Raw genomic sequence first — 19,643 nt, 5'->3', positions numbered from 1 at the left:
GGTCAGGAAATGACACATAGGAATGAGTATTGTTTGTCTTCTTTCAGTTTAGTCTTGTTTATTTTAATCTGTTTTTTTAGGCAGCACAAAACCATGCAAATGTTGCTGGAAATGTGCTATAATTAAAGTTGCACTGATTGGTGATATGGTGACATTTTGTTCAGCTCAAATTACAGCCGGGGTGATACACCAAGCTTGGCATGAATGTTTGCCTCTGTTTCTCCTCCTCGCTGTCGCTAGAAAAGAACTTTTTTTGTCATCAAGCTCTTTCATTTGCTGTTGCAGACCTTGAAATCTGCACAAAGGGATCAATATCGCATCTTTCTCTGTTCAAACATCACTGCAGCACCTGACCACATGGATGCAACACAGGCAGGAGGACAGACAACCTAACACAAGGGATTCTCAGGTCATTTTATACGAACAATGGCAGCCATCTTTTTAGGATTTCACTTACTAATGTTGTTACAAGTGAAATACATAAAAACACAATCTATTTTGTGGGCTTTACACATTGTTTTCTCTTATTTTGTACATTTTCTAAGCCCATGTTTACCTCTACCTTCCACAGTATGTGTTTGTGTGTGTGTATGTGTGTGTGAATCATACCAGCACAGGGAGAAGCATTCAGTTTTTGATGGGACCCCCAGGTCTTCACTCATCTTCCCTATTGATTTTCTCTTGCTTTCCTTTTTGCACTCCCAGGGGACGGGATGTCTCAATTGGTCCCAGCCAGTAAAGGAGAGTGTGAGCGATAGACAAACAGATAGCAGATGAGGGAAAGTGCAGGAAAAAACAACGCAGGGAAAGAGTGCAGAGAGAAAAAGAGGAGGAAGCGGCAGGAGGGGCCTGCGAGCTCCGTGATCACAGAGGCCCTTGCTGACCCCTGACCTTGATCATGACCTCAGAGGTTACCACATAGGTCAGAGGTTGTGTGAAAGTGCCACAGCGGCGATTCACTCCACTGCTGGGTGATGATGATCTTATGCAGCCTCCCCAGCCTGTCTGACATGATCAGTGTTGCGCTCTGCCTGCGGCTCCCAAGGGCCACACATCCATCTCTAACCCGGCCACACAAGGCCCGCTAAAAGCACCTTGCAGGCAGAGTCAATGAGCAGGAGGAAAAGAGACACAAACAGAGAAAAGTGGGAAAGCTAAAGGACAGAAAGCCTGTTTTATTTTATACCCTGTAGCTCTGTTGGAGTATAAGATCTGCTTGTATAATGGCGCTGACACAAAGAATGTGTGTTTATTTCTCTATATTTAAACTTTAACCAAATGTACATGAACTGATGAGGCTCTTTAGAGGCCAAATCTGTGGGCCCCAACACGTTCCTTCTGCTGTCCTTGTCAAGAACAATTTACGTTGTTTTTTCCTCCTCTCTAATTTTACCAGGGAGTGTAATGAAAAGACAAGTTAGGGGAGAAAAAAACCCTCTCGAATCATACATGCCAGACGCGCATGAGCCTCTGTAGCGGGAACATGATAATTTGTAGGTGGATTGATAACTCAGACTCTCACTTGTTCTGACTTACACTGTGTACCCCCTACTGCTTTAAAGTAATCCAGAGCCCACTGAAGCTACAGTGAAATCCTCGTGTGTGCCGACATTCAGAGGGTTTGAGAAGAGTGCCTCGCAGTACAAAATCAACTGATTTGTAATGGTCGCACAGCGTTCGCAAAAAGAGACTTATTATTACTTATCTGGACTGTTTATTAATGAAAAGAAAATACTCAGTTTGTTAGGTGTTTTAGGTGAGATTTCATGTTTTACTGATCAGTGTGTGATGATTTAAGAGCTGCACTTTTTAGTAAAATGTCTTTCATTTCTGATGCCTTGTTTTAGATGGATGATTGTAAAAAAAAAAAAAAAAATAGCTGTTTTTCGGAAGGGAACATTGTCTAAGGGGCATATTTAATTTGTAGAAACTGGGTTGGAACACAGAGTACAAAGTTCTTTGTAATGCTACATGGATGTAATGTTATGTTCATGTCTGACACCATGTTTACAGCAGTGTTTTTGCTGTCTTGTTGGCTGGGAACTTGTATGTGCATGACAATAAATGGCAAAACCATAAACTATATCTCCTAACAGTTTTTTTTTTTTTTTTTTTTGAAACCATTAAGCATTGATATTTGATGTTCAAAGTAAAAAAAAAATCCTTTTCACATTTCTGGAGACAAATGTAATGCATTTTAGAGTTACTTCCACTTGTTATTATTGATTGGTAAGATAATGCTGAATGTTTCAGAGTAATATCTGTGGTATAACAGTGTATCTTCTTTCTTTTGGTGATGAGCTTTCTTTGTGTGAGAGTAAGAGAAAACTATACAAACACAGCATAATGCACACACTGCAAAGCTACTAAACCTGTACGGATTATCTCAGACCTGTATTTCTGGTTTGACTTAATGATAGGTAGCATCACAAGTCATGCAGGCCAAGCTAAGGAAACACTGATTAACATGGCGGAAGGGAACCGAAATGAGAGGATTAAACACAGGATTTATTGGTTCATATGCAGTATTTTGTCTTGAAAGTATTCATTATGTACCTCACGGTGCAGACAGTTGCTCAGCTAAAGAAAAAAAATGCAATCATGGAAAGAAAGAATTAGTAATTGACACCGACAGTAACAGGAATCATGCTGCTTTTATGTGGTTTATCACAATAAATCTCTTAAAGCAGCTGTTCCTATGTGTTGTATAGGCTACAGTGTAATTCAGTACATTCTATTAAAAGCATGTGACTGCGTGTCACGGCCAAACTGAAGCCTGCCTTTAATTCGCCGTATTATGTCTATAAGTGAAGTATAAAATAAGGCAAAGCTATTGAGGCTTCATATCAGTTGAGCACTGAGCACCATTCATACTGTACAAGGAGGGACACACAAACAACTTCAAATCAAATCAAGTAATGACCTGAAAGTTCAGCTAATTCAAAGCATAAAAATGGCCACCTTTGTATGCGCACAAATCCAGTAAAAGAGCCGTAATTATCTATGGCAAATTCTTGTGTTATTTTTGGTGAATGCAATTAAAGCGCCGAGGCTATAAAGAAATGAAAATGATTGGAGAGGAAAAAAATAAAGCTAAACATTTTTGTTGAGGGCTTTGGGCTCTGAGCATGCAAGAAGAAGAAGAAAAAAAACCCTCGGGGTAAATGCAGGCATGGATTTTGCAGGCCTCACAACAAACTCGACAAGTCAAATTTGGGAACTCTCAAAAAAAGCTAACAGCAACGTGTGCAACAGATGTGTTAGCCTGATAAACCTGAGCAGCTCAGCTAAGGCTTGGTGTGCAGAGCAACTGGAAGCTGCGGCTGAGGTGTGATGTGTGTTAAGGTGCACAGTTTGACGTAGGTATTTGGGGCACTCCGTACATACAACGTAATTAGAAATTCTTTGCATATCCACAAGCTGAGAGGGGTCAGAGGACCAGGAGCAGCCAGGGTTCAGCGTGTTGCTCAAGGTCACTTCAACCACGGATAGAGTATGTATGCACATTGACAGTGTAACCACTGGGCTGCCCTGCTGCAGCAGTGATTTTGATGGATTAAAAGCACAACAGTCTCATTTGAATTACTAATCTGATTCATATCTGTGCAGCAAAATAATGCCTGAAAAGAGAATACTGGCTGGCATTCTTTGTCATATTATTGTACACTGAGAAAATCGTGAACTTGGAGATACCTTGTGCCAAGAGTAAGTCCACTCCATCTTTTACCCATTCTTAAATGGCCAAGTTCAGCAGGTCATCAGCAGCCCTGCTTTGTTGCATATGCAGACTGTACAGTAGAACCACCCTTTTAATAAAGACAAAATTAAATACTGTACAGGTATCATGAAACTCAATTATTAAGGTTAATTTTTATTATTGATTAGAGATGGATATTTTGTTTGAACAGTTTATGCAGACAGGCACGTTTAGCCTGGATTGTATTTTTAACAGTCCTGATTAAATAAGATTTGACTTATGTATTTTTGAACTTTATTTTTCTCGCAACTGTCCATCATGCACGTCCAAAGTGGAACAAAAGCATTTAAGTGGGATCACTTAAAAATCATACAAATCACAAAATGTGTGATGTAGAATTCGTAAATGAAATAAAATAGAATAATAATAAAAAAAAAAAAAATTTCGTTTATTGAAATGATGCAGTTTTTACAGAAAAGGTGAGTGGCATAAATTAGCAGCTTCAAAAAGCAGCATTAGTTTGAGCCTATGATAAAATCCAAATAGACGCATGGGGGGAAAATCGACTTTTTATGTCTAAACCTTACTTTCAAGCAGATTTTAGAGAGGCAATGATTGTTGATGTAATAAATTCTTAGGTGAATTATCGCTCAGTCCCTCACAGGTCAGAGGAAACATTGGTCCTGACTGCCCCTCCGGTGGGATCTTTTTTCTTTTTAGATATGGCTTCCAAGTAGCCTTCTGGCATTATTTTTATATGATCTTTGCTCTCCATAATGCATAATGATCACTCAAAGTACAACATCAAACATGGACTCATCTGGCGCTCACGATGCCGTGTATTTCAACGTAATAAAATAAAGAGTAATTTAATGCCAGTTCGGTTATTTACCTGTAATATCTGAATGTTGATAAAAAGCTATTTAAGCAATTATAATGGCGTTATTAAGGCAACACTCCTGCATGGTGACTCCGTTCCGTGCTCTGGCTGTTCCCGGGGGTGAGCAGTGGGAGTGATCCGGTCCGGGTGTTGTGGCCGCCCGGTCCTCTCCACTGAACTCCAACCCCCGCGCTCTCTATCAGCATCTCATTCCTGTCTCAATATGTCTCAAGATGGCGGCCAATGCAGGATCGATGTTTCAATATTGGAAGCGCTTTGACTTACAACAACTACAGGTCAGTTCAGCCTCTGTTTAAATCGTCTTCTCTCTCTTCGCTTCGGCCGTCTTGTCTCTTTCGGCCGCCGTGTTTTGTGCTTTTTCGGCGGCCGCCTCGTAGGTGTTTGGGAAGAGAATTCAAGACCTCTTCCTCACATTGATGAAAGTGGCTCTCTCGCTGATCAGAAATTGATCCTCTTTGTTCAATTCAACATCGATCGGACACTGCAACTGGGCAAGCCGGGGCGACGCCGCGGGGATGCGCCGAATTAAAAACAAAACAGCGGGGCTTTGGTGGAAAGCTTTCGGTTAGCTATCTTTATTGTGTGTTCTTCAACTTTTACCGGAGCGAGTAGCCGTAGTTAGCCCGACGCTTTAGCCGCTGTAAGGTTGGATAATTTTGGGGAAAAAATAAGTGCGACTCATTATACGGTGGCGCTGTGGTGACACCAATCGCTGAGACGGGCAGCTCAGACACACAACAGCGCTTTGCTTGTGTGTTTTTCTGCTTTTTAGCTGTCAAATTGGTAAGTTTATTTGAACACCAATGGAAACATTAGCAACCTTATCGGCTAACGGTTTTGTGGCAGTTAATATTGAAGTCGTCTCCGTGATTATGGTTGATCAACTCGGTCGATTTTTTTTCTCGGTTTCCCCTGACGGCAATTATACACAGAAGAGGTTTTTAGAGACGTTGCCACGTCTGTGAAAGTGGACGGGACGGGACAGTGTTTGTTGACGCGATGCAATGAAATAAAATGGTAGTATAAATATGAAAGATCGTGACCTTGTTGATTGTGATGAACTCCAGAAATGTCCCAGCCTCGCGCACGCCGCTAATCTCGGCGTGCACGGAGGAGCTCCACGGCACAGCGAAGGATATGAGGGAAATATTGGGCCTATTCACTGTGTGAATATAGCCTGTGTATATTAGAGCGTGTTTGACCTATCACAAGACACGGAGACAATGGCACTGTTGTGTTTTCCCGTGGCATTTAACGTGCATTGCTGAATTTCAAATCACAATTCATGAATATTAGTAGCCCGGTCGCCGTCGTCATTAACATAAGATTGCATTATGTAGGCTAGCCCAATTGTTCAGACATTATTTTGTAAATTGTACAGGCTTGGGATTTAAACTTTTATTTGGGTCATGATGCCCCTATGACTGGCTAGACAAAAGGACAGTGAACAAGTCTTCCCAGCGGGCTTTGTGTCGCACTTATGCCACATCATCAAGGCTTCACTTCTCCTATTTATTTGATCCTGTTTGGTCCTCCTACTCGTGCCCCCTTGTTCATGCATTATGTAAAAAAATTGTGACTGCTTTCTCTTTTCTTTCCTCACTATCTCCCACCCCCTTCCTGCCCCCCCTCCCCATCTTTCTCTCCTTCACCTCCCCCCCCCCTCCTTTTTTAATTTTTTTTCCCTCTCTCCTCCCTGGCCCTTCACCCTGCTTTCACCCATTTCGCCCTGTTAGAACTGGTGTGTGTATGTGTGTGTGTGTGTGTGTGTGTGTGTGTGTGTGAATTTGTCTGAGATCAGTCTTTTTCGTAGATTGACTGCCAGCACGGACAGTGAAGGCACTGCCAGCAGCCAGGACATGAAAAATGCATCGCATAAGTTTGTGATAAGGCCCTGGGTAATTATGGCAAAGGCCCCTATCACAAGTGATTAGTCAGGACAGTGAATCTGAGCGTGTGCAAAAAGCCTGGCGGTTGGCAGGCCTGTCTGCAGGATAGGAATCAGTCGGCGCTCGTGTGTTTGTGTGTGTGTGCTTCTGTGTGTGTGTGTGTGTGTGTGTGTGTGTGTGTGTGTGTGTGTGTGTGCAGAACTGCTCAGAACATTCACTGTCTATTATTGATGACATCTTATTTACTCTCCCTCCCACTGAGAGGCTCCTAGAGGAAAGCCTTTGGAGAAGAACCTTTTTTTTTGTTCTTATCCGGTTTCTGAGTATAATGTTGGGTTGGTGTGATATGATCATGGTCTACACACGGCCTTGTCAGCCACTTGCTTTCTCATTTGCTTCTTCCTTGTGATCGAATGGGCAGTGTGCACTTGGATTCGCAGTCTTGTGTTGTCTGTGCAAGAGGCACCAGCAAAGGAATGTTTTTTGTGTGTGTGTGTGTTTCTTTTGATGATGAAAATCCAACCCAACCTAGATGTCAGTAGCTTTAAGCCATCATAGCGTCTATTCCTCAGGCTCCAACTGCTGATGTTCATTAAAATCCTATTTGATCAGTGTGTCCCATTCGCTGTGTGAGAAACTAGCTAGGTGGTTGTTACAGGACAGAGAGTGCTTTGAAACAGCACAGCGAGCTGTTAACTTGTCTTTTCTGTGTGCTGTTTTTTTTCCCTCCCTTTCTTTCCCCCCACCACTACAAACACAAATGGGTGCAACAGTGATGCTTTTAGCAAGGTCTCGCACACTTGGAAAATGGATCAGTGATTCAGAGATGATGGCAGGGTGACAGTGAATTACAGATGGAGGAGGTTTTAACGTCTGTAATCCCTGTCCGTCCATTACAGAGTTGAGTTTCTTTAGAGGGGATCATCACTCTTCTCTCCTGTTGTTTTTTCTTTTTTCTTTTTTTTTTTTGACCCAGTCAAGCAGTTTGCGGGAACATTGTGTTTCTACTTGAGAGCAGCGAGAGATTGAGCTTCATTACGGGCAAACCTTAATAAGACACGAGCGAACAGCCGAGCCTAAATGTAGACCTTATATTTTCTGTGTAAACTCGGAAAATTAGGAACAGACTTTTCTGTTATACGCAATTCCCAATTTAGGCCTAATAGTCTGCATCTCACCTCATAACATTTCCTGGAACAATGCACCCTAGGGCCATTTTGAAGAATAGTTCACCATGTTAGCGCACAGCTAAATAGTGACTTAGATGAAAACTGATCTACAGCCCGTTCTTCTTCACCACCTCCTAATGGGTAAATTTAGGAAAAGGGTTTTGGAAGGTGATCCCGGAGCTGTGGTCAGTGGCAACCTGAGCTGTTTAAATCTCTCAGCGACTAGCCCGCTGTTGTCTGTAGGAGTTTTAGTGTTAATTTATGAGCTGGTTGTCTGAACTCACTGGTGGGATATTTTTACCCCTCTGTTGCTGCACAGGCTGGGGGAGCATAGAGGAAGGGGCATCACGTCATGCTTTTACTGTAGCCAACCGCTTCTCTGCCCAGTGACAAAACCTGGCACTGGGACTGAGGGTTTCACTGTGTGTTGGTGGGTGGTGAGCGACTAAGCATGAGTCAGAGAGAGGGACGAGTGCATGTCAGGTCTTTGGTCTGCCCTCAGTCTACTTTGGTCAGGGCTATGTCATCCTACTTTCTAAGAGGTTATAGTGTGTCCTTATGAACGATACACTCCATAGGACTGAGAGGAATGTGCAGTTCTCAGAAAACTGCGAGGAAAAAAAAAACTTCTCCTCATCTACTTTATCAGTGGCTAATTCTCAGCGGAGGCCCATACTCCCCAACTCTTCAGTGATTTAGTGTACGTCACACTCGGGCTCAGTTTCTTCCCCCTCCCTCTGCTTTGAGGAGTGTCTACACGAGACACAGTTTAGCACAAAAAGTCCATGTATTTTACTCTGTGAAAGTCGATATCAGGATATTAAACGGTTTTACCGTGCATTAAAAAAGAAATTTTGGCCAATGTTGTCTGATGTTTGAACAAAAGATAAAAAAGCACTTAACAGAAGTCTAAAAATAGGGGTGCCCAAACAGATGGAGTCAGCAGCTCTTAATGCAGGCTTTATGGAGAAGTGTGTGACAAACAGACATGTTTCCTTATAAAACCTGAAGGTGTGGAAGTCTGTGCGTATGTCAAAAATATCACATATTTCTGTTTTTTCTTTCCACTGTTCGTGCTTTTAGCTTAAGAAACATTGAATGTGGCTGCATTGCATTTGAACCGGCTGTAGTTCAGATGGTCCACATGTTAACATGAAATGCAAATATTGTAATGTAAAACAACATAATAGAATCATTTTGTCTCCTCTTGCACAGAGTAAAAATCCCTGATTGTAATCCTGGTCATAATACTTAGTACTATCATTTAATTACTGCGAGTGCCTATTTTTTTTACCTCTAGGAAACCGGTTTTATGTTTTTATTTCATTCATAAGTTGAAAATATTTTGTTAGCATATGTGCAGAAATTGTATTTTGAGATATGCCTGAAAAACTGGGTCAACTCACACCACAACAACAGAGGTTTTTTTTGTTTTTTGTTTTGCATTTCATGTGTTCATCACAACTGATTTCACAAAACCTGGAGACTTACAGTTAAAATTTAAGATGCTGTGTTCCTCCACAGGCCGTTTGTGAGCATCACAATATATTAGAGGGGCCCTCCAGCCCGTGTGAATCTTCTATATCAGGCCTGTTAAAGTGTATGTACTGCTTACACTTAACTTTCTAACTTTTTACCTGGCTTACTTCCTGCTACTCTGAAAAATACTAAGAATTAGACTTTCAGTTTTAGCACAAGTCATAAAATGTCACAGCCAATATTTTTAGAAATATGTATTTTTGTCTTGGCTTGCTCAATCAGTACCCAAGTAAAATCTACTTAATTTGTGTCAACGGTGCTGCAGTGTGAACTGTAGCTTTTCCAGGTGGGATCACCAGCCAATACCCTCGTCTCACAAAAATATCAGAGTGCTTTAGTTTTGGTGATAGTTATTGTGCATGAAAATGTGACAGAGATTTGTATTTGATGGAGCTCACAATCACATGAAAAATGATCTTGCTGTATTGCTTTCGTATTTCCCACCTCACAATACTAAAACACTTTAATGTAGCGACACAGACAAAACTTCCTCTCAGCAACCAGCAACAAGAGCATGGGGGGCAGTTTCCAGAGACCTATTTTCAAGTGGCAGGCATTATTTACAGACCCACTTGGAGACTCTCTCACCTACAGCATCATAGAGTTTCACCGTATCTCATGACAGAAGCATCCATTATTCTGCTGCTCTGTATTCCAATAGAGAGAGTTTGGGCTTCAATGACTCGGCACTTCTCTTTAGGCTCACTTTGGAATCTACAGGCGGTTTCCACTTGTAAGTTTGAGGATGATGCCCACGTTATTTAAAAATCAAGCGCACTCTTGAGACGGTGCCTCCAAGGCCGATGTAATCTTGTATAGTCTATTGTTCATCTTGTAATATAAGCCTACGGTTTTCAGTAAACAAAAATCTTGCATTGCCAAGGGGAAAAAACGTCTGATCTCGTCCATAGTTGACTGGTAAAGTAAGAATGCACGCACAGTGAGGTGCAGACCAGCAGTGGGCTCTGGTCCAGCATCTTACGTGTAACTGAACAGTCCAGTCGAACACTCTTTTCTTTACTTTTTTCTCTCTTTCTCACCTCCAGCGAGGTGATCTAATTTAAAATGCCAAGCTTTTGTTTAAATAGTCAATACCTGTCGGTTTTCAGAGGTGTGTCATCTACAACTAATTAAACATAATTGATCCTCTTTTTATTTGTTATTGTCATGCACAACTTGTGTTGCGCAGTGTAATAAATAGAGCTGCAGTTAACAGTTATTTTAGAGCTGCAACTGAAGGCTTTTATTATTGATTAACCTACTGATTATTTTCTGGATTGATTGAATAATAATTTGGTTCATAAAATTGCCAAAAATTAGTAAAAAAAAAAAAAAAAAAAGAAGGACAAGCAGTTTACATTTACATAGAGCACAGAAAAGCAGAAGTCCTCACAGCTGAGGAGCTGGAACAACCAATGACTGCTGGCATTTTTACTAGAAAAATAGCTGATCAGTTGTCAAAGTAGTTGCTGATTAATCTTCTGTCATTTGAGTAATTTATTTTGTTTTTCAGTAATACATCATTCTGTCCTGTATTTTCCATTCTCCAGACTTATTTTACACCGTACACGCGGTACATGAGGATTAGAGTTGAGCGAGGAAACCTAAGAAATGTGTGGTGAGGATAACTCTGAATAATGACAGGTTTGGTGAAAAATTGACATACAGCAGCCAAGGAAATGTGAGCTTTTTGAACCCGTTTGATTGGTTGTTAAGGTGAGGATTTCTGATGACCCAGCGAACCGAGCCTGGGCGAGACCTGCAGTATTTTGAGGAATTAAACAAGATGTTAACATGGAAATATAAACAGAGGCAATGGACCAGAAAACGAAATGGAGTCCCATTTGCGCAAGGTACCACAATGTGATAATTTAGACCGACTGCAGACTGTCACACAGTGGGGGCCAGTGTTCGAAACATTTTTGACAAGTTTGCCTGAGCGCACTGCTGAGTTTGAAGCTAATGCATCGCTTCATTGTTCAACAGACGTGTACCTCTGCTGCCTGCTGAAATCTGTTCCTGCAGCAAATACTCTGTGGCCCTCAGCGTCTGGTGTAGCCAGGCTTTTTGGTGAACCACTTGCCCTACCTAATTTTAGTGTTGTTTATCTCACTGTTATCAAGGAGTCTGGGCTAAATAAGGCCCGAGGATCCTTATGTGCAGACCTCATCCCATGTCAACCCATGACTCCTGTATCAGTGTCCTGTTAGATCATTGACCATAGGTATTGAATTCTAATAGGCCTATTGGTGTGTCCTAATGGTCTAAGTATTGAATTATGATATTGGCATGGGCTGATGGCCTCAGGATTGAATTATGATATTGGTGTGCTGCAGGCTAATGGTTCTTGGTATTGAATTATGATATTGGTGCACTTTGATGGCGTAGGGATTGAATTATGATATGGCTGGCTATCTGCTAATAGCTCACTCTGTGTAATTTTCAATGTCAGTCATGGCTTCGGTTGCTAGATCCATAGCTGGCCTTGAGGCTCAGCCAATCAGGCTCATCGGATTGGAACAGCCTTCAACCTTTAGCCTCAGTTCTCGCTCCAATTTCCTCGTCTCTCACTTGTCTTGTGTTCAGTCCATCCAGGAGTTTATGATTTGCTACAGCATGACTTTTTTATGTTAAAAAAAAATACATGTTCCATGTGAATAATGCTAAGGTGCACCGTTTCTTGGTTATGTCTTTACACCACCTTATGAATCCCCTTTTTTAGCTTTGAAATAAGGGATGGAAGAAATGTTCACATGTCATCCTCACACCTATAAGGTGATGAGATGTTTGATGGTTTAATGTGTGTCTGGAATTGCCGTTTTCATACACCACCTTGTTTTATAAGGAGCTTAATGTTAAAGTAATGGAATTGTAATGGCCCTTAATCTGAGCTAACTTCATTTCTGTTAGTGTCCACACCTTTGCAGTGTTTATGTTGAGCTCATTCCCATTTTGGTAGTTTAAAAGCAACCAGAGCTGTGATGGTCCTGCTGCCAGCTCACAGAGTAAATGGACGGCCTGCTTCTGTGTCAGCCCTCTAAAAATAACACAGACTGCTGGCTGGGCTCAGCAGAAAACTACCACCGATTATGATGATTCAACTACCCTGTATTCACAGGTGCGTGTATGTGTGTGTTGGATGGGGGTGGTTTATGCTTAACAAATTGTTCACTGCAGTCGGTGTGCTATTCACTGGTCTAGTTTTACATCGTAGCGTGGCGAACTTTGTTCAGTCAGAGGAACTTTAAAACTGCTGAGATACTGCTTATGTGTATTTTTTCAATTTTTGAGGTATGATCACTTCAGGAAAGAAAGGCTGTCTTATTTCAGTTTAGTAAACCAAAATCAAATGAAGTAGTTTGAGCTACTGTAGCACCCTGCTCCTATTACTTCACAAGCTTTGCCTAATGCACAATTAATACACTTAAGGCCGGTCCGTGGCTTTGTCTATCAGTACATGGGAAATTCCCCACACATGACAGTCCTGTATCTGTTAAATTCATTGGACGTCCTCAGACGGTACCTTAACCTCTCCCTGACATTTGACCTGAGCAGCTGTCAGACTGGAGCCAGGGGTCAGAGTTGGTCTGACCTTTCAGACCCCAGCATGACCTGGGCTGTCTGACTGGCCTAACCTCCAGAGCTAACAGATGACGACTTTACCATCTGTCTTGCCTTAAACAGGTCTAGCCTCCTTGAACTTGAACTTGTTTGGCTGTGGAAAAAAGAAAAAAAGAACTTAAGGGAGAAAATTGTCTCACAATTAGCCCAGACTGTTTTCCTATGCTTATGTGTTTGTTTATTTTTGAAGCATGACAGAGTGAATAGTCAATTTCAGACTTAAGTTTTTGTTTACTTATTTGTGAATAATTTGTGAGCTCCCACTTGAGTTGGAGAAGTTTCTGGATGCCACAATTTTAGTGTGCGAAACTGGATGTACATCGCTGAGCTCTGTAGCCTGTCGTCTCTTTTTTAAAAGTGAGAGTTGTCCTCTTGAGGAAGGGGGTAGGGGGAAGGGACTATGTGTTTAGTAGACACAGGCTCATCCGCTGACTGCTGTCTGACCCTGAGTTCAGCGGTATGGTTATTAATAGGCCCAGAGGCCTCAACTTCCAGGAGGCCCTCTGATCAGCTCCAGATGTGGAATGAGAGAGGACAATTCCACGTTAGCCTCTCCATGTTTCACATGAAGCAGAAAGTAGGGAGATAGGCATTTGGTGAGACTGATAAAGAGTGGGGGAGGGAGGAAGGGAGGGACAGGAGACCTTTCCACAGCAGGAGTGTGTTTTGTGAGTCTTTGTTTTCATGTGTGTGTGTTTTTTTCGTTTATTACACTCTCTGCCCTCAGACCAAAAGACCATAAAAACGTATGGCATCACCATGGTGACCATAATAACTACCTATAAAACAGCGTGTAAACTGTGAAATAAGACAAACAGACCAGAACAGCCCTGACTGGCTGGCTGGCTGACTGAATGGCTGCCTTCCGCCATAAAACTATTTGAGAGCCAGACTGAAGGAATGCCTTGGAGGCTGCTGTGGCTGTCACGACACATGAAAGGATTAGGCTCTGTGTTTTATCTCCTCTTTATCTGATGGTAATGGATAAGCTGAGTGTAGCCTATCATCTGACGCTTGGGCCGGGGGTTTGATGTTTTAGTAGGGTGACGGTTTGTTGAGTTGACCGCTTTGGTCTATTGATTGCTGTTTGATGGTTTTGATATGTAGGCTGTGTGGAACAGGTCAAGTCTTTTATGCAGTGAAGGCTCCAAATAGCTTTTAGCTGTCCTTCACTCCCCCCATTACTCCAGTGGTTCGTTTGATGTTTGGATCAATCAATAGAAAGAGCCTGAGCTCTTACACATGCTCCATCCTACTTCCCACTGAGCTCAATTCCTCTTCCTTCATTGTGCAGGCTTTATATCATATTCTCTCAACGCAGAATAAATGATATAATTACAACCCATTACGTAGCCTAATGCAAGCTAATTATTCTGTCATTACTGTAAGGATTAGCTATGCTCATTCTCTCTTTCTCACTGTGTTTCTCTGCCTTTTCCTCTCAAAAGTCGTGCAAGCAGAGCAGAAAACTCTTACTCATAAAGGCTGAGTAAGACTTAGCCCCGGGACATGCTCTGTTGACGTTGATCGTATAGACCATGGGTGTCAAACTCAGTCAGAAGCCTAGGCCATGCTGGAAAATACTGACAGCATGGGCTGGACACATTAGGGTCTAGATATATCTAACCTAATGGGGCATTTTGATATATGCTTTTGATTTATGCGTCCAAGTGAACACGTTGCTTTTATAGGCTATGGCACAACTCCTGCTGATGTGTCATCATCAGGCGTCTAGAAAATTACTGCATACAACAGATAGACGTGGCTAAATTAAAATGTGGAAAAGGGCATCATGCAGAGCTGGGATTTAATGTAGGAGAGGCACATGAGAGAGATGCAGACCTTTTTCACTGTCCCTTAACTGTGCCAACAACATGAAGCAGCTTGTTTTCCTTAAATGGAAGTCTAAGTGAATTACTACTAATCAAATAGGCTAACGAATTGAGAACAGATCATATCTTAACTAAATTAGAGCAACTTTGAACTCTTTTCCATTGTTAAGGGTCGTAGACTTTTTAGGCCAAAATGACTGGGTTCCATATGAGTGTTGGATGATCAGTGGATTTCTACAATGTCATAACATTTCTAGGCCACACCTGTGACCCTTTCACTAACCACCAATGGTTACTTGCATGTGCATTTGATGTCGTAGCGGCGATGAGTCCTTGGGACCTGGTCTTGTATATGTGCTGCAGGGCCTGGAGAGCCCCGGTCTTCTCCCAGACTTGATTAATCCGTATCGCCCCTCTCCATGATCGCAGTTTCCATTTTTTAGTCCATATCTGTGCACTCATCCCCTCCCCAATCTCCTCTCACTGGCACAGAATGGCTTCCTGGCAGAATGGAGGCATTAATTCAGGGATGAGAGGTGTGATACTCTCGCTCTCTCTCTCTCTGGTTCTCTCTCTGTGGTTCTCTCTCTCTATCTGTGCTCTGTTTGTAATGCGTGGCCTTTATCGTAGCTGAAACAGCTCACTACCCTCTGATCCTATCTCAGATCTCAATATCCTCGCCGTTCCACCCTGTAAACGCAGGGATGAAAAATCTTGCCCTTTCACCAATGCATTACACCCTAGCATATCGCCATACCCCTCTCCTCCCATTGCTCCCTCCACACCACTCACCCTTTGTGACACAGGCCTCCAGCTAAATTCGAACTCTGCAAAATGAGACCAAGTGAGCTGCACTTCCTCCATGCCAGAAACCATCTTAGTCTCATTATATTTGTATTTAGGCTCACTCCTGGCCTCTGAAACCCCTTGTCAGACAATAGGTCGGGCAAAATAATGACTAGCTCTCAGTAAGCTTCGGGAGAGTAAAGGCTTGGATGTTGGGGAGATAAAACAACAACCAGTCTCTCAGCAGAGAAACATGGATCAATACAAACGAGGCTGCGGTGTAAAAAGGCTGTTTTTGATCCAGGCTTGCGTCAGCTTTAGTGAGGTGAGTCTTGACAGCTCCTGTGCTGTTGGTAGATATGGATCTGTGTTCAAAAAAAGGAGCAAAATGCTCAGGGACCACAAGCGTCTTGTAAGACTGTGGAGAGTGGTAGGCTGACCCCCCGCCCCCAACCGCTCTGCACACAAACACAGATGCGCGCACAGTTGCACAAACACACACGCACACAAAAGTGTTTAGGCCTCAGTTGTCACTGTGAAACTATTGTGTTAGCTTGTGGTTAAGAAAACTTTGCGGCTTTGACTCCAATGGGTGAGAGGAAAAGCAAAAAACGGAGATTCAGGAGGATATGACTTGCGTCTACAAACCCTGTGTGGTTTGAGAAAACAGCATCTGCTCTGCTGGCACATTTAAAGTTGTGCACCCCGCTATGTCAAAGGTAGGAAGGCAGACAGGCAGCCAGGATTGTAGTCTCTTATCTGTGCTGCTGTTGTGCTGTGTTTTGAGGGGGCGTGCCTGTGATCTGTGATCATGTACCGTGTCGTTGTAGCAAGCGTGGCTGTCGCTCCTGACTGAGCCGCCACCCCACAACCCCACCCCCACACAGTAGGTTTGGCATACAGAACAGTCAGCCGCATAGGAGGTGGAACACTGTGAGGGGCGATGGAGGGGGAGTTTCAGAGGTAGGCCTCGTAGATTTCAGATAAGACATCTTTCCAGACGCCTTTACTGTTTACTATCAAAACCACATAACAGCCTCAGACATGTCAGAGATAAAAGGAAAGATTAGTGACTGCAGTGGCAGGACAGAAAACTTCATCTCTTAAACATCTGTGTCATGTTGCCAAGCACAGAGGCTGTAAATGGCTTCTCACTTTGTGATGCACACAGAAAAGTTTTATTTTAAAATATTAGCCCCTTCTGTAGTGTGACTAATATGGTGTTAGCATTGCTGAGAAGAAGTGAATGCATTTTGTCTGTCTCTTCCTATGCGTGGCTTGAATTCAAGAGTGGTACTCCATTAGATTAATGTGTAAAACATGCACCGAATGCGGGGCAGTTAACCTACATTGTGTTTGGACTAAAAGAGTAGTGGCAGACTACTTGGCATGTGTGACTGCAGACTAGGTGTAAACAGCGTTTCTAGCACTTACAGTCCCAATTATTCTACAGAGAGTGAGATCTAAAGCAAATCCTTGTGTGGTGTTCTCTCCTCCGGCGTGCGCTCCTGGTCACTGTGGCAGCACAGACGGCAGCTGCAGATTGACTTCATACTGTGTACATAACAATAACTTTGTTGTCATTCCACCAGCCTATCTGTCTCGGCATCGTCGGAGCGTGAGGGCATAAGGAATTCCATGAAGTTTTGATACCTCAATTAAAGTGCGTCTGTCTCCTGTTATCTCATTTAGTCTGTAGTCGATATGATTGGCATAATCAGACATGCCTGATTGGTGCCTCCCATTTAATTAATCAGTCTCACTGTATCATCACCTGTGGCTCATTAGAGTAATTAGAGCAAATTAGTCAGATAGAAGGCCTCTCTCTGCTTGCAGATGAGTGGAAGGAATTTCATTAGGAGAGATGAACACAGACACACATACACCTTGGGTCCGATGGCCGGTGGTAATAGGATTTGTTTACCCGTGACACGTTATCGGTGATTAGTATTATGGCCACAGACGGAGAGATTCTCATTTTCGTTTGGCCCAGCCTCGCCTCCTAGCTGTGAACATAGCTCACCATGCCAAATTTCGCTGGGCGAACATGTTAGCAGACTTCATCTTTTGAAATGGAGTTCAAAAGAATGTGGAAAGACTGGGCTCCCCAAGTTACTGCAGCGGCCCGTCTGTGCATTCATGTGAGAGCACACGCGTGTGGAGCAGTGTGCGGGAGGCTTCTTGGCCAAGTCGGTGTTGAAGTCTCTCTAGGGAGTGTTGGCAATCTGTTCCAATCGTCTTTACAGCTGACCAGACGACCAAATGAACCAGGACAGGGACTGCTGCTGTGGGCCAGTCCAGCCAAGCCAAGCAGGGCTGTTACAGCAATCACACAGACATTACAGCCCACTTAATGCTCCCCTGCACACACCATATTCCATCGTCTGCTAAACTAGACAGTGCAGTCCTAACCAGCCATAGCCAGATTTAAAAATAGCGCTGGAGTTAATGTGAATGGTTAAATGAATTAATTCACCAGTAAATTAAACCGTTTTTTGAGATTTGAAAAGTAAAATGTTTCAAAGTCGGACCAAGGAGAGCCAGAGAGTACTGACCTCGAGACTGAGACTGAGCCTGAAGGCCTGAAGGCCTGAAGGCCCAAGCATGCAGTTTTTCATGCATGTTGTTCGGTGCACATTGAAGCATCAACACAAGTGCTGGTATTTGCACTTTGCCAATGCAATTACTTATATTTCTTGTCATTACATGAATCCTGTATTGTCAAATATAGACTCCTTTAATAGTGTTTTTTGTTTTTTGTTATTTAGAGTTTCACGTCTTGGCTCCTTGTCAGACATGTTAATTTGGAAGGTTTATCAAACTAGCATGTCAAACATGACTGAAAGAAAATCCCAGTGGTATGCCAGATGGCAGAGCCCCTGTAGAGCAGACTTGCCTAAAGTTAACAGTATTCCCCTCCAAAAGTTTGGAGCTTGATGAAGCCAGCAAAATAGCTCAATTGAGTTGCAGTTAGTGGATGCTTCTTAATAAATTCCAAATTACTGATAATTTGTACTGGTATGCATTTTTTCAGTTCTAGTCTGAATCAGTTTTTCAGTGTTTTTCAAGCCTTGTGCTGCTGACCTCTTTGTTCAAACTGAAACATGCAAAGGCTCTAACCAATCCCTTTGGCTGCCCTGTCCACACTCAGTGTTGCCGTTTGTGTTCACTGTCATGACTTTAGATGGATAGTGACAGATGTCACCATTCCAGTCATTATAAACATGAAAGGTCTTCATCTTTCTATTTAGCCGTCTATTAATCTAGCTATCTGCTATCTTTAGTCACGACAGTAATATAAACTGCGATGTGGGTGTTAGCAAGGATCAGGTAGCTGGACCGATTGGGCACTGACAGTCCTCACTGCAAAGAATTCAAACAGGTTATCCTTAATATTGAAATCTGCAATATCATTTTAGAGTAAATATCAACCAATTCTAAATGTGGGCAAGTAGCTGTACTCCTAATACAATACTACAAACTTGAGAATATCACCTTATGAGGAAGTTGCATCTGTTGGACCTATGTAAATCTTCTGAAACCAGTGTCAGAGGAAACAGTCAGTTTGACATGTTGGGTACACATTTAGCCATTGAAACAGAATAGCTGCATAGGAAAAATCCTGCGTCAAACACTTTGTAAGTTCAGTTTGTTTTCATAAACTGAAAGAACTTTAAACACATTCGCACCACTGTGTTTTTTATCGTTAACATTTTCTGTGTTTCCAGCTTGAGTCTGCACCTTTGTAACATGTAAACTGACCACAGTTCAAGTCCACTTATATTTTTCTTCAAACCCACACTCTTCAAAAACAGCAGAGCAAATCCCCAAACATGCTTGCTCAGTATTTCACTTTAGGTACTTAAATATGACCTAACTTATTGTGCTTGTGATATGTTGCTTAAAATGTGAATAGTATTGGTCTGTAACCGTCAGTAAGACTTGATGTGTGTGAACGAGGGGCCGGCAGCAGGGACTGTGCACTTCTGGATGTTACGCTCTATCAGCAAGATGAGTGTAAAGTCTGCCCGTGTTTGCTGATGTGGGCGGAGAGTTTGCTGCATAGTCAAAACCTGACTGGGTCTGAGGGTCTCTTTTTTTTCTTCTCTAACTGAGACCATGCCCATAATTACTTGCCCACTTGGCACTGAATCAATCCTCTTCCATGTGTGATGTGTTTATTTAGCTTAGCAGTGAGAATTTTTTTTT

The 19,643-nt window shown here is 42.5% G+C and overlaps 1 protein-coding gene across 3 annotated transcripts in view; it reads left to right on the top strand.

The window, feature by feature from the left end:
- The first annotated feature begins 4,764 nt into the window (after window positions 1-4,764).
- The window catches only part of cux1b (cut-like homeobox 1b), a 60,719-nt gene continuing 45,840 nt past the window's right edge, over window positions 4,765-19,643 (top strand). For 2 of the 3 annotated variants that reach the window (XM_076734298.1, XM_076734297.1), the window contains exon 1: window positions 4,788-4,873. In XM_076734298.1, the coding sequence (XP_076590413.1) occupies window positions 4,811-4,873 (63 nt within the window). In that variant the 5' untranslated portion in view covers window positions 4,788-4,810. Of the gene's footprint in view, window positions 4,874-19,643 lie in introns of all 3 variants that reach the window. The other variant, XM_076734296.1, reaches the window with a different exon arrangement.

Source organism: Chaetodon auriga, chromosome 7, assembly GCF_051107435.1.
Source record: "Chaetodon auriga isolate fChaAug3 chromosome 7, fChaAug3.hap1, whole genome shotgun sequence".
NCBI classification, from domain to species: domain Eukaryota; kingdom Metazoa; phylum Chordata; class Actinopteri; order Chaetodontiformes; family Chaetodontidae; genus Chaetodon; species Chaetodon auriga.
This window is presented reverse-complemented; position numbering and strand designations above follow the sequence as displayed.